This window comes from Geotrypetes seraphini, chromosome 1 (assembly GCF_902459505.1).
Source record: "Geotrypetes seraphini chromosome 1, aGeoSer1.1, whole genome shotgun sequence".
NCBI classification, from domain to species: domain Eukaryota; kingdom Metazoa; phylum Chordata; class Amphibia; order Gymnophiona; family Dermophiidae; genus Geotrypetes; species Geotrypetes seraphini.
Genome location: NC_047084.1, coordinates 491574236 through 491586443, shown reverse-complemented (window position 1 = coordinate 491586443; position 12208 = coordinate 491574236). Strand labels below are relative to the sequence as shown.

Below are 12208 nucleotides of genomic sequence, written 5' to 3'. Positions count from 1 at the left end.
GCTCTCAGTCATCTGCCATTCACACTATAGTTCTTGTAAGGCAATATTGACTCACAGCTTTAAAATAAACTGTGCATTGCTTTTCAGTTACTTCTTCAGGCAATTATCACTCCTCTGCTGATGGCAGAAGTTTTCTTCTTTTGCTTTAGGCTCCAGCCTTTGTCCTTTAACAACTCCTATGAGCTTTCCTTTTCTCAACAAGATTTTTATTTTTTAGGCACATTAGTTTCAGTTCATTCACCTTCCACACACCAATCCACTCAATCTTTTCCTTTACGGCATAATTTCTCAGCTCACAATTAGAACATTCAAGCAAAAAAATCCCCCCATACTTCATTTCCTCAACAAAGTGACACCCAGCTGCTTCTTAACCCTTTGCTGCTAGGCCCCAACTGCTGCAGATATTCTAACTCTGCATAGTGCGGTGCAAGTTTTGCTTGAACAACAAATTTGATATTGCTTGGTTTAATATGTAACCATTGATGATCCATCAGATGAAATGCAGCAGAAAGATCTAACTGTGTAAAGATCCCTTAATCTCCTTATCAATTGGTAAATATATTTCATGGAGCAGAGCAGTTAATGAATTCTCTGACATAATGGAGGAATGAAAGCTTCCACAGACAAATCCCGCTTCCCTTCCCAGCAGAGCTGCAGTATCAGGAAGCCTCCCTGTCCCTGCAGCTCCCCCCACCCCATCCCAATGCAATCTTCCCTTACCTGGCTTGGCTGGTTTAGGTGGCGGCTTGGACATTTTTCTCACTTTGGGTCACAGGAAGCAGGAATGGAGAAAAATCTTTTTTGGGGTTTTTTATTCTGCTCCTTTCTGAGTCAAAGTTTCCTTTTTGAGTTTCTTTTGCGAAAGAACTGCAGGAAAAAAATAAGAAAAAGTCTGAACAAGGGCAAGAAGGGAGATGAAAAGTAAGGGGTGCAGCTGGACTTGAATAAGGAAATTAGCAATGCCTTCTCCTGATTCCTGACCCTGGGGAGAGAAGGGGAGCTGAGCTGCAGCTGGGTGTCAGTGCTCTGGGCCAGCCTGGTTTGGGGATTGACGCAGGTCTCAGTGCAGTAGCAATTAGATGCCTGCAAGTTTGGGAGCTGCTGGGCAGTGGAAGCGCAGCAATTACAGTAGAACTGTTTCTCACCCCGCAAAGTTGACTGGCAGGAGGGATGCCCACTCCCTCCTGCTGGAACCCCCAAAGGCCCCCCCCAGCATGGGAGTGGCCTAAGAGATCTGGCCAATTTGAATGCACTGGGAGAGGAACCTAAGACTCCAGTTGCACCAGGATGCACCGGGAAGGGGATGGCCCGCCATTCTGGGGAGGCAGGTCTGCCCGCAGGAGGGAGCAGGCATCTCTCTTTCCAGTCATCAGAGAAAGGTGCAGGGGGTTCGGGGGATGATGGGGCCAGCAGCAGGAGGGAGTGGCATCCCTTCTGCCGGAGTATGCCTCGGAAGTGGTGGCAGGAAGGAGTGGGCATCCCTCCTGCCAAGGGATGTCTCGGTGACGACAGGAGGAATTGGACACTCCTCCTGCAGTGGACATTCAGGGGAGGCTTCCAGCAGGAGAAAGTGGGCATCCCTCCTGCTGGCCAACTTCATGGGGGGGGGAAACGGGTTCCCTGACACGGCCACTAAACTGATCACGGCAGGGAGATTCCCTTGCCGTGATCAGCTTAGCAGCTGCGTCTATTTGAAATGTAGACCATTTTTTTGCTGGACTACATTTCAGATGCCTAGGGCCACCTAAGCTCGCCTAAGGCCACTTCCAGGTGAAACCATTCCCATGCCTAGCCTTGGGCGAGCTTAAGCAGCCTTACACATCTCCCTAGGTTCACAAAAACACCTACAATGTATGCTACCTGCCTCGAGGATGTTATTTTAAAAACATGCATCCCGATTGGCTGGTTAAACAGTGGTATGACGCCTATCGCCACCTACAATCAGGATTCCATTTATAGAATTTGCCTCTAAGTCAAGTCCCTTTGCAACACAATGAAGAATGCACCACAGCCTTCTAAGGCTGCAAAGGTGGAAAAATTGAGACAAAGGGGTAACGGCATCCAGATGGCTTCCTAGGCCCTATATACAATGTTAAGGGGCCAGATTTAGGCAAGGGCCAAAAGTTAAACAATTCTTGCCCTAGCAGAGGAGGTTGTCAGCAGTACATAGCTACCACATTACTCCTGTTTTATATGGCTCATACTAGCTACTTTTTTCTCAGCATATAAATTTTAAATTGCTATGCATAGTATTTAAAGTGTGGCATTGCCCAAGGTGCATTATATAGATTTTGAGCCCATCAGGATAGAGGGAAAAATGTTTTGAGTACCTAAATAAATTCATGTAAACCATCTGAGCTCCCCGGGAGCATGGTATAGAAAATTGAATGAATGAACATTTTTGTTCCGGGATGCCTTTGGATGATAACTGTCCTTTTAAGGACAAAAAACAAACAAATTTTATTGCTTTTTACCCTTACCTATTGTATTTTCCTTTTTTGATTGTAGTTCTTCCCTTTTTTTCCTATTGTTTGAAGTAAGTCCATCTGTCATATTATGTGTTTTATTAAATTGTTTTGGTTTTATCTAGTATCCCTGACTTTTAATCTGTTTTTATGTAAATTTTATATTGTACACCACTTAGAAATTTGATTAAGCGGTTTAAAATTTTTTTTTTTTATAAACTTGAACTAAATAAAGTTATGATTTCCTGAGTATTTATCAAAGAAATTGTTTAGATATTCCCTGTCAAGATCATTGTGCTCCTTTCAAAAGGACTACTTCCAGCTACCCAGGCCTTAAAAAGATCAAACTTGCATCGACCAGAGGTAGAGCTTTTCCCTTCAAGGGCCCTACTTTCTGGAACACTTTGGGCTCTTTTTACAAAGGTGTGTTAGGGCCTTAATGCGCAGAATAGCACATGCTAAAATGCCCTGTGCGCTAGCCACTACCTTTTGAGCAGGCGGTAATTTTTCAGCTAGCGCGTGCTACAGCGCGCGCTAATCTTGTGCACATGCTAAAAACGCTAGCGCACTTTAGTAAAAGGAGCCCTTTATTTGATCATTTTTGTGATGATTTGTCTTAGCCTGCTTTTGGGAAGATACTTAAGATAATTTTGTTCCAACAATACTATGGATCTATAAACCACTGATAATATTGGGCATATATGAACTATTAATGGTGGTGGGGGGGGGGAAATTTTCCAGATTTTTATAGATATCATCAAGCCTTCATTTTGCATCAGAGTATATATTGGATCCTTCCTGAACTCATGGAGAGTCTTCTGGACTGGCTGTTATTAGAGAGTCATCTCTTGTCACCATTACGTCTGAGCCATATCTTGAGTATTAAGTTGCCTAGAATATACAAGGATAATAGTATTCTTTTTTCCACCTAGAATACATTAACACCTACTCCAATACAACAATCCACGTGTCAATCTCTATGGTTAAACTCCCAAGATACATTGGCTGCAAGCAGGTATACGTACTTTAGACCAGTGGTTCCCAACCCTGTCCTGGAGGACCGCCAGGCCAGTCAGGTTTTCAGGATAGCCCTAATGAATATGCATGAGAGAGATCTGCATATAATGGAGGTGCCAGGCATGCAAATCGCTATGCATATGCATTAGGGCTATCCTGAAAACCCGACTGGCCTGGTGTTCCTCCAGGACAGGGTTGGGAACCACTGCTTTAGACGATTTGATCTCAAATGGGAAAATGCTAAATTTATTACAACTGCAACAATCATTCGACATATCAAAGTCTCAAGCTTATAAATGGTTGCAGTTGAAACAGGCCATTCAGAAAGGGTTCCCTGATTGGCGTAATTTAAAAAACTAGTATAGCCTACTGGGCCTATGTTTCCAGACAGAATTGCTAGGGCATCAGGCCACTAAGTGGTATAAATTAATATCTGAATATTTGAATAAAAAACTCAACACAAGCCTAAAAGACATTTGGAGCATTGAGCTAAAGCAGCAAATTTATGCTACTCGATGGCCATGGATTTGGACTTGGAGGATGAGATGTACAACGCCAACATCTATGAGACAAACTTGATTCTTTTTGTTACATAGAAGTTTGCAAAAGTTGGATGGTTCAGAGTCTAGTCGATGCTGGCATTGTCATCTTGAAGTAGGGACACTGGATCATTTGTTGTTCTATTGTCCCTTGCTACTCAATTTTTGGAACTCAATATGAGGACAAATTAATATGATACTGGAAACATCAATTCTGTTGTCCTACGATGTGGTCATTTGTGGGACATCGTTGAAAGCTAAAAATCCATTATATAGATATAAAAGCAGACTTTTTATAATTATGATAGGGATAGTCGTGCAAATGATCCCCAGGAATTAGAAGGCCTGGGACAGGCTAAATTTTTCCTTTTGGTGGGAATCTTTGTGTCAGTGTTTTAGATATGAAAAAATGAACTCGGAAATGTTGGGACATAATAAAATATTTAAAACAACATGGGATCCTTTAACGGAATTTATCAAATCAGATTGATTGTATAAGGTTTTAATTCCTATTTGTTTTTGCACACATCCAGGAAGGGTGGGAGAGGGGGGGAGATAAGTTTTGTATTGTATTATTTGATTGGATGAAAGTGCTGTTCATTGTATTATTTGTTTGCATAATTTTTTGCACTTTTATTCAAATTGAAAATCAATAAAGAATTACAAAAAAAAAAAGAAGTCTTATTTTAATTTTATTGCTGTTTTTTTGTTTTGAATTTTATTTTATTATAATGACATATTGTAATTTATATATTTTTGGTATTGTACACTGCTAATACTCATGTCAATAGCAGTTTATTAAAAATAACCAATCCAATCCTACTCTGTGCAATCACACCAGATCACCTCTAAGGGTCCAGCCCACCAGCTTTTGTGACTTTGGCAGAGAAGCCAGGTGCTTGTCACAGGCTCCTCTAGTACCTCTGTGCCCGCAGTCAGTCTGTGCAGGAATGCTCCTCCGTAACAAGCAGCACAGTCACCACCAGCTGACTCACCAATAAGGTTCTGCCCTGGAAAGATACTGGTCAAGGCAAATCTGACAATGACCTCAAGTGGCTCTCCCTCAGCTTTTGTAAGTCTATATGGTGCCAGAACAAAACTATCACGAATTCTGCTGCAAAGCACACTCTGGACTTTACACTGCAGCATAACTAGTTGCCTGTGCAAAGAATTAAAAAAAAAACAATGGTTCTTTGTTTTCTTGCCATGGATGGGCAAGAAAGCAGGTGCCATGAGACCTTTTCAGCCTTGAACCTTGCCCAAGAATTTGAAGATGCAAGTGTTACCACTATCTCATGAAATGATTAGTTCACCAACTTCCAAATCTGCATCCAGTCTCTCATCATTGAATACATGTGCAAGTTACATGCACAGTGACAGAAGATACCTGCTTTGCTCTGCTTACATCAGTGAGCTTCAATACAACTAAGGGCTCCTTTTATCAAGGCGCGCCACGGGGGTTAGCACGTCGGACATTTCATCACGCGCTAACCCCCGTGGCAGCCTAAAATCCTAACGCCTCGTCAATGGAGGCGTTAGGTACTAGCGCGGCAGGCGGTTTAACGCGCGGTATTCCACGCGTTAAACCGCTACCGCGCCTTTGTAAAAGGACCCCTAAATCACATACTACTTCCAGTTTGCAGATATACCATGGATAGGGCATCCAGTGCCCCTGATTGCAGGGTCAGGCTGATCAAACTGACCACCTTGCTAGATCCAACGAGGGTGTGAATTTAGGAAGATCTTGGTGCCCCACTCCAAAAGCCAAGAAGTAGCAGCCTCTGAAGTGTGATGGGTTTTCTTTAAAAAAAAATAAATAAATATATAGAGCATCCATTATCTTTAAAGTTAAGAGCAGCCTATGAAGACTGTCCTGCAGCTGTTGACATTAAGTACCTGATTCTCTAAAGCACAGGTGTCAAAGTCGGTCCTCGAGGTCCGCAATCCAGTCGGGTTTTCAGGATTTCCCCAATGACTATGCATTGAAAGCAGTGCGTGCACATAGATCTCATGCATATTCATTGGGGAAATCCTGAAAACCCGACTGGATTGCGGCCCTCGAGGACCGACTTTGACACCCCTGCTCTAAAGGACACTGATCTCGGCAGCCGACTAAGAAGCGGCCGCCAATTGCGTGTCACTCATGCATCAGCGTCCTTTAGAGAATCACATCTTTTTTTTCTAATAGACACCTTAAATGTAGGCCAGCATTTTACAGGCCTATGTTTAAGGCGTCTGAATTGTGCCTATAGAGATGCATAGGGATGCTCACGGACGCCCAAGACAACTTCCAGTGTAAACCATGCCCAGGCCAGCCTTGGGCATCTGTAAGCATCTCTGTAGGTGCAAGACAGACGCCTACAATGTAGGTATTGTTCAGCACAACCATTTTTTTTTAAACATGTGTCCTTTATGGCTGGTGAGATGGCGGTAGGACCCCTACCACTGCCTACAATTGGGACACTATTTATATAATCAGTCCCACAGAGTACAGAATTGGTCTGCCTAATGAAATTTCAAGCATGCACCAGCACTGCCCCATAACTGACCTACTCAGTGCCCATTTTTAAGGTTCCAAGGAGGTGCATGGGGGCAGCCCTCTGCAGATGGATTCCCCCTCTCACAAGCCCTAAAGTCGTCTTCATTACATCATTTTTAGACTCATCATATCATAGCAGAGGTAGAGGTCAAAAGGCCAGAGAGCTCCATACTCAATCCTGGCCTTCCTTCCTCAACCTCAATCTCTTTTTCCCCTCCATATATGCATCTCTAAGAACTGGTGCCCACCCCAAGACAGGAAACTTTCCAGCTCTGAACCCAAGTAGGATCCTTCTCCTCCCCCTTATTAAGGTTGAAAGGCTTTTTGAGTACTGATACTGACTAGTCATGGTGGTGGGGTATGGCACTATCCACCTCTAGGTCTTCAGTAAGCTCATCCTTTTCTACCTCTTGAGCAAGGACACCTCCCTTGACTCTAGGTGTCTTTTAGACACTGAGGGGCCCTACTAACTTTCTCTTCAGAATCTTCAGTCCCCATAAACCCCCTTCTAAAGGCTCGGGAAAGAGGGAGAGGAGCTGCCCATGACTCCCACCCTGATCCAACAGGACATGGTACCAAAAATCTGACCTCTTTCCTCATGACCTTTAGATTCTGCTGCTCCTGAGGGAATAATATTCCTCAGCCACTTCTTGGCCAGAGTTAAAAAGAGGGGGTTGCTAAAGGGCAGCACAGAGGTAGGAGGGCCAGCTCAAATTTTTACCTCTCTGGTACAAGTATTTCCTGACTCCAAGATACTAGCCTCTCCTCTATTTACCCACGGTACCAACTTGGGTTCCCCTCGCTGTCACTCATCTCTTGACCCCTCTTGCTGGACCAGTAGAATCTTCCCCTTTCTACTTGCCCAAATTGGCAAGAGAGAGGTCAGAGAGATAGGGGAAAGGAGGAACTCATGCCTTATGCCTCTCCTGCATTCTTTTGAGATAGTGTGTGCCTCGCAAGGCTCATTTAAGGTGATGGGCAAGGTGGCGTCACCTTGTGGCTGCCTCAGGGGCCGATGCAGAAAACTATTGAAATCAGAAGCATGCTGTTACCATGAGCTGTATGCACACATTAATGGGGGACAGAATGCAGAAAAGGGTTCAACACAGGAGCTAATCTGCAGACTACATGAGTGCACAGTATATTAAAATGCATGGTAATGAGGTCTTTAGGTATTCTGCCACAATGCACATAGATAAACAGGTGATTCTCTTCCTGAAGCACCTTTGAAGAATGAGATAGTGCCCTCTCAGAATCCACTATGTGGCTGGGAGTTACCATCTTCCCTTCCTTCTCCCACATCCTCCACTCCTAGCAGAGCTGTCCTGATTGGGAGGCTGGACAGCTCAGCAGCAGACCTGGCAAGCAGTGAGAGGAGAGGGAGAACAGGGATAAATGTGAGTTCCTGCCCCCAAGGCTTCACATCTCAACTCTACAGTGGGGAAATCTTAAGGCCCACTTTTTTTCTGTTTTCTTGTTATGCTGTGAGGTAGCTGGGGGAGAATAAAAGAAAAAAGACCCAGAACTAAGAGTGAAATAAAGGTATCAACTTAGGATGGGCTACATACAACTCCATCCTCTTAGGGGCTGCTTGCTTGCTGTCTGTAAGATAAGGGAATAATCATCCCACTCAGCATTTTTACCAAAGTGTCATAGTAGGAAGCAAAATCTGTTCTTGGGGGAGAGAGAAAAAAGTAACGAGTGGAGGCTTATATTATGATTTGACCAATGAAAGCTGAACCTCTGGACTCAAGAATGAAAACTATAAACCTCTCCCAAGGAACCTTTCCTGGTGTGGAAGAGAAAGGAAAACACACACTAGTGGTTAACAAGCATGTCAAACACAAAAGAGTTAAAAACAAACAAACAAAAAAAAACACCTCTCACACGGTCGTTTTTCTGATGCGGGGAGGAAAGAGTATAGAAAAAAAAAAGGTAAAAAAACAATCAGAGCCCATTCTGCCAAAATAAGGGGGAAAGGAAAGCAATCAACTGAAACCAGATCCAAGCAATACCATCTTAAATTGGATCCACAGATTGGTGGATCGTCCCGATCTGTTATCTCCTCCAGCACCTGGACCGATCGCTTGAGTGAGTCATTGCTCAAGCATGGTCAGGGAGGATGCGAGCAGAACGAGCGCATCACCCCCGAGGAGATACCGCGGCGGTACTGGTGCGTAATCTTGCAGGCTTCTCTTGCCGAGTGAAAAATAGGTCAAGTGAGATCTATTGGATCCGGAAGTGATCTCTCTCTCTCTACCCCCCTCGGATCTGAGCAATGGAAAAAGCAGAGACAAGTCTGCCTAGTCAAAGCAAAAAAGCTGCAGGTCTGACAGAACAGCCCTGCAAACAAGTTTGCGCAGGTCCCGTAGATCGCATGCAAGGTAGCAATGACAGCGCCGGAGGATCCGGATTTTACCTATTTCCGGAGAGCTCGGACAACCAACATAGCAGCACCCCTTTGGGAAAAAGTGTGCGTTGGGGGAGGGGGGGGGACTCGGAGCAGCTTCTCCGCTTGACAGCATGAAATTGCATCTGGGGGTGGCTATTAAAGAGGTCTATCGCGGGAGGCGGGAGAAATACAAAAAAGAAATAACGCCGCTGAGACTGTCACTCTCTGCAGCCATTCCGATGCTGAAGGAGAGAGGGGAAGGGACCACCTGCAAATAAACAAGAGGATAGAAAAGGCCCCGCTTACCTTAGCCTCACAGCTGCTCTCCCCCCTCTCCCGAGCAGGCAGGCATGGGCGGGTGGCCGAGCTTCCTGGACTGGAGCAGAGAGAGCCGACACACCCTTCCCGTACTGCCTGCAGGAGGAGGGACCTGCTGGGGACAGAATGAGAAGCAGAAACCGGAGTGGGAGGCGAAAAGGACAAACTAAGGGAAAGCGAACAAAACCCGCGCTGAAAGAAGGGAAGTAACAAACAGAGACCTTCGGGGGGGGGACAGGCAGGCAGGCCTTCAAGGGGGGGGACAGGCCTACAAGGGGGGGAGGACAGGCCTTCGGGGGGGTGCAGGCCTTCGGGGGGGGGGTGCAGACCTTCAAGGGGGGGACAGGCCTTCAAGGAGGTGGGACAGGCCTTCAAGGGCTCAGTTTGGCTCCGCTGAGCTCCTCGAGGCGGGAAGCAGCACCGGGAGACTCAGGCGCTCGGAAAGACTTTCTCTGCTCTCCTCCCAGCGCACCCCATCCCCACCTCTGCAAAGGATGTCCAATCTTGTGAAAGAAAAGTGTTTCTGCCTTTTATTCCGAGCTTTTCCCAACATGTGCAAGTTTAAAATGCAAAAAATAAAATGGGCTTAAAAAAATAAAAAATCTAATGAGACGAGACATTTACAGGCGTCAAAAACACAGGGATCTTTTTCCAAAGCTAGTTAGATTAGCGTTCGTGGGGCTCAGCTGCCCAACCAGCGCTTCTGTTTTGAAAGCTGATCCCAAGGCTGACTGCTCTGACACTTCCTGATCCCCATGATTTGGAGTGTCAGGAAGCCTCCCTGCCCCCAGGGCTCATGTGCATAGCCTGCTCTCTGGCTCAAACCTTTCTTACTGCTTAAACATTTTGCACTTTTATGGAGTTTAGCAAATATTTCTCAGAAACTAGAAACTACTTCCAACTGAACACAGCACACCTTTCTCTTCCAGGATCCTAGGCAGTGTTATGCTACATACATAAGACTCATAGATGTCAACAGTTAACCACTCTAAGGCAGATGACTTTAAAATATGCAATGCCACCTCAGTAACAACTATACAAAAATGGAGACATATACCCCCTCCCCTTTTACTAAACCACGACAGCGGTTTTTAGCGCAGGGAGCTGTGCTGAATGCCCCTCATAGGCTCCCTGCGCTAAAAACCACTATCGCAATTTAGTAAAAGGGGACCATAGTGCAAAATATAGACAGCAGATATAGATTCTCAAAACAGACACATTTTGATCACTAAACTGAAAATAAAATCATTTTTCCTACCTTTTTGTCTGGTGATTTCATGAGTCTCTGGTTGCACTTCCTTCTTCTGTAAATCCAATATTTCTTTCTTTCTGCCCCCTCCCCTTTTCTTTCTGTCTCTCTTTCTTTCTCTCTCCCCTGCCCCCCCCCCCTCTTTATTTCTGCCTTTCTCTCTCTCTCCCCCTGCCCCCCCAGCCACCACGTTGATTTCTCCCTGCTTCCCTGAGCCAGGCCTGCCGCGTACAAGCGCCGGGCCCAAAAGACTTCACCTCCGACGTCAATTCTAACATCGGAGAGGAAGTTCCAAACCAGTCAGGCAGCGATTGGCTAGCTCAGAACTTCCGCTCCGACGTCAGAATTGACATCAGAGGTGAAGTCTTGTGGGTCTGGCACTTGTACACACTTAGCCTGGCTTGGGGAAGCAGGAAGAAAAAGATCGCAAAGGCAATGCGATCAACTCACGTTGCCTTTGCGATCTATTGGTCGACCACGATCGACCATTTAGGCACCCCTGCACTAGATGATATTGCTCCTGAATGGATAGTTGTTTCCTCAGTTAGTACACCTCATTCATGGCACACAGAAATTTTACAGGAGTTGAGACAAGAAGTAAGAAAATATGAACGATTGTAGAAGAAAACTAAAGATATGGATGATTATGAGTCAACTATCTGTGAGAAGTAACAAACTTCTCTTTATATTGACAGGGGTTGCCATACAGCTTATTTTTAAAAATTGGAAAAATTTGGATAGACTAAATTATACATTCTGGTGGGAATCCCTTTGTTATATTTTTTAAATGGAGCGGTTTATGGCCATTCAGCAGGGAAATTACAAGAAATTTATAGATGTTTGGAAACCGTTAACTAAATACTGTAAGGATTGATCTCTAGATGTCCCTTTAAACATACACATCCAGGGTGGGAGGGGGGTATGTTCTGGATTTGGTTTAAAGGGTATGTACTGATTGTTCTTGAAAATATTTATTTATTTTTTAATAGGTGAAAGGGTGGGGGGAAATAATTTTCCTTTTTATAATTTATTGTAAGTTTAATGTGCCTTAATTTTAATATCATATGTAAGTGTATTGATTATTGTGCACTTCTGTAGTTTAAAAATTGAATAAAGAATTTTTTTAAAAAAGTCTTGCAGTTAATAGACCATGATAATTATTTGATACAGTGGAATTTCTGATTGAAGGTAACGTTGTTAAGGATAATGCTGTAGGTCCAGACGCTGATGATTATTTAGAGTTTCTCTTGGAGAAAGTATCTAAATTACAGACTAGGTTTATTAATATTATTAATTATTAATGGAAGCACCTGTTGCTGGAAATAGGCATGTTAAATGGGAGAGCTTTACAAATGTAGATGAACAAGAGGTAGGTAGAATTTTGAACTCTTTGAACTCAACGAGTTCATATGATGATTCATGTTCCCTCGCAGTAGTGCAGGAACTAGAAAGTAAAGTTCTTCCATCTATTATGATGATTGTGAATAAATCTCTGGATACTGGTGTGCCTGCCTGATATATTGGTGTGTCTGCCTGATACATTGAAAGTTGCTACAGTAAAACCTAAGTTGAAAAACCCACAGTTAGATGGATCTGTAATGAGTAATTAAAGACCCGTAGCAGTAGTTCATTTTATGAGAAAAATAATTGAAAAAATAGTACGTCAACAATTGGAGGGTTTTGTAGAAA

The 12208-nt window shown here is 44.1% G+C and overlaps 1 protein-coding gene across 1 annotated transcript in view; it reads right to left on the bottom strand.

Annotated features, from left to right (window-relative positions):
• Positions 1-9407, bottom strand: part of OSTF1 (osteoclast stimulating factor 1) — a 59981-nt gene extending 50574 nt beyond the window's left edge. Inside the window, exons 1-2 of the mRNA XM_033926848.1 lie at positions 9259-9407; positions 721-867 (exon numbers count right to left, since the gene is read on the bottom strand). Of these exons, the coding sequence (XP_033782739.1) occupies positions 721-754 (34 nt within the window). The 5' untranslated portion in view covers positions 755-867; positions 9259-9407. The remainder of the gene's footprint in view (positions 1-720; positions 868-9258) is intronic.
• Positions 9408-12208: the final 2801 nt, after the last annotated feature.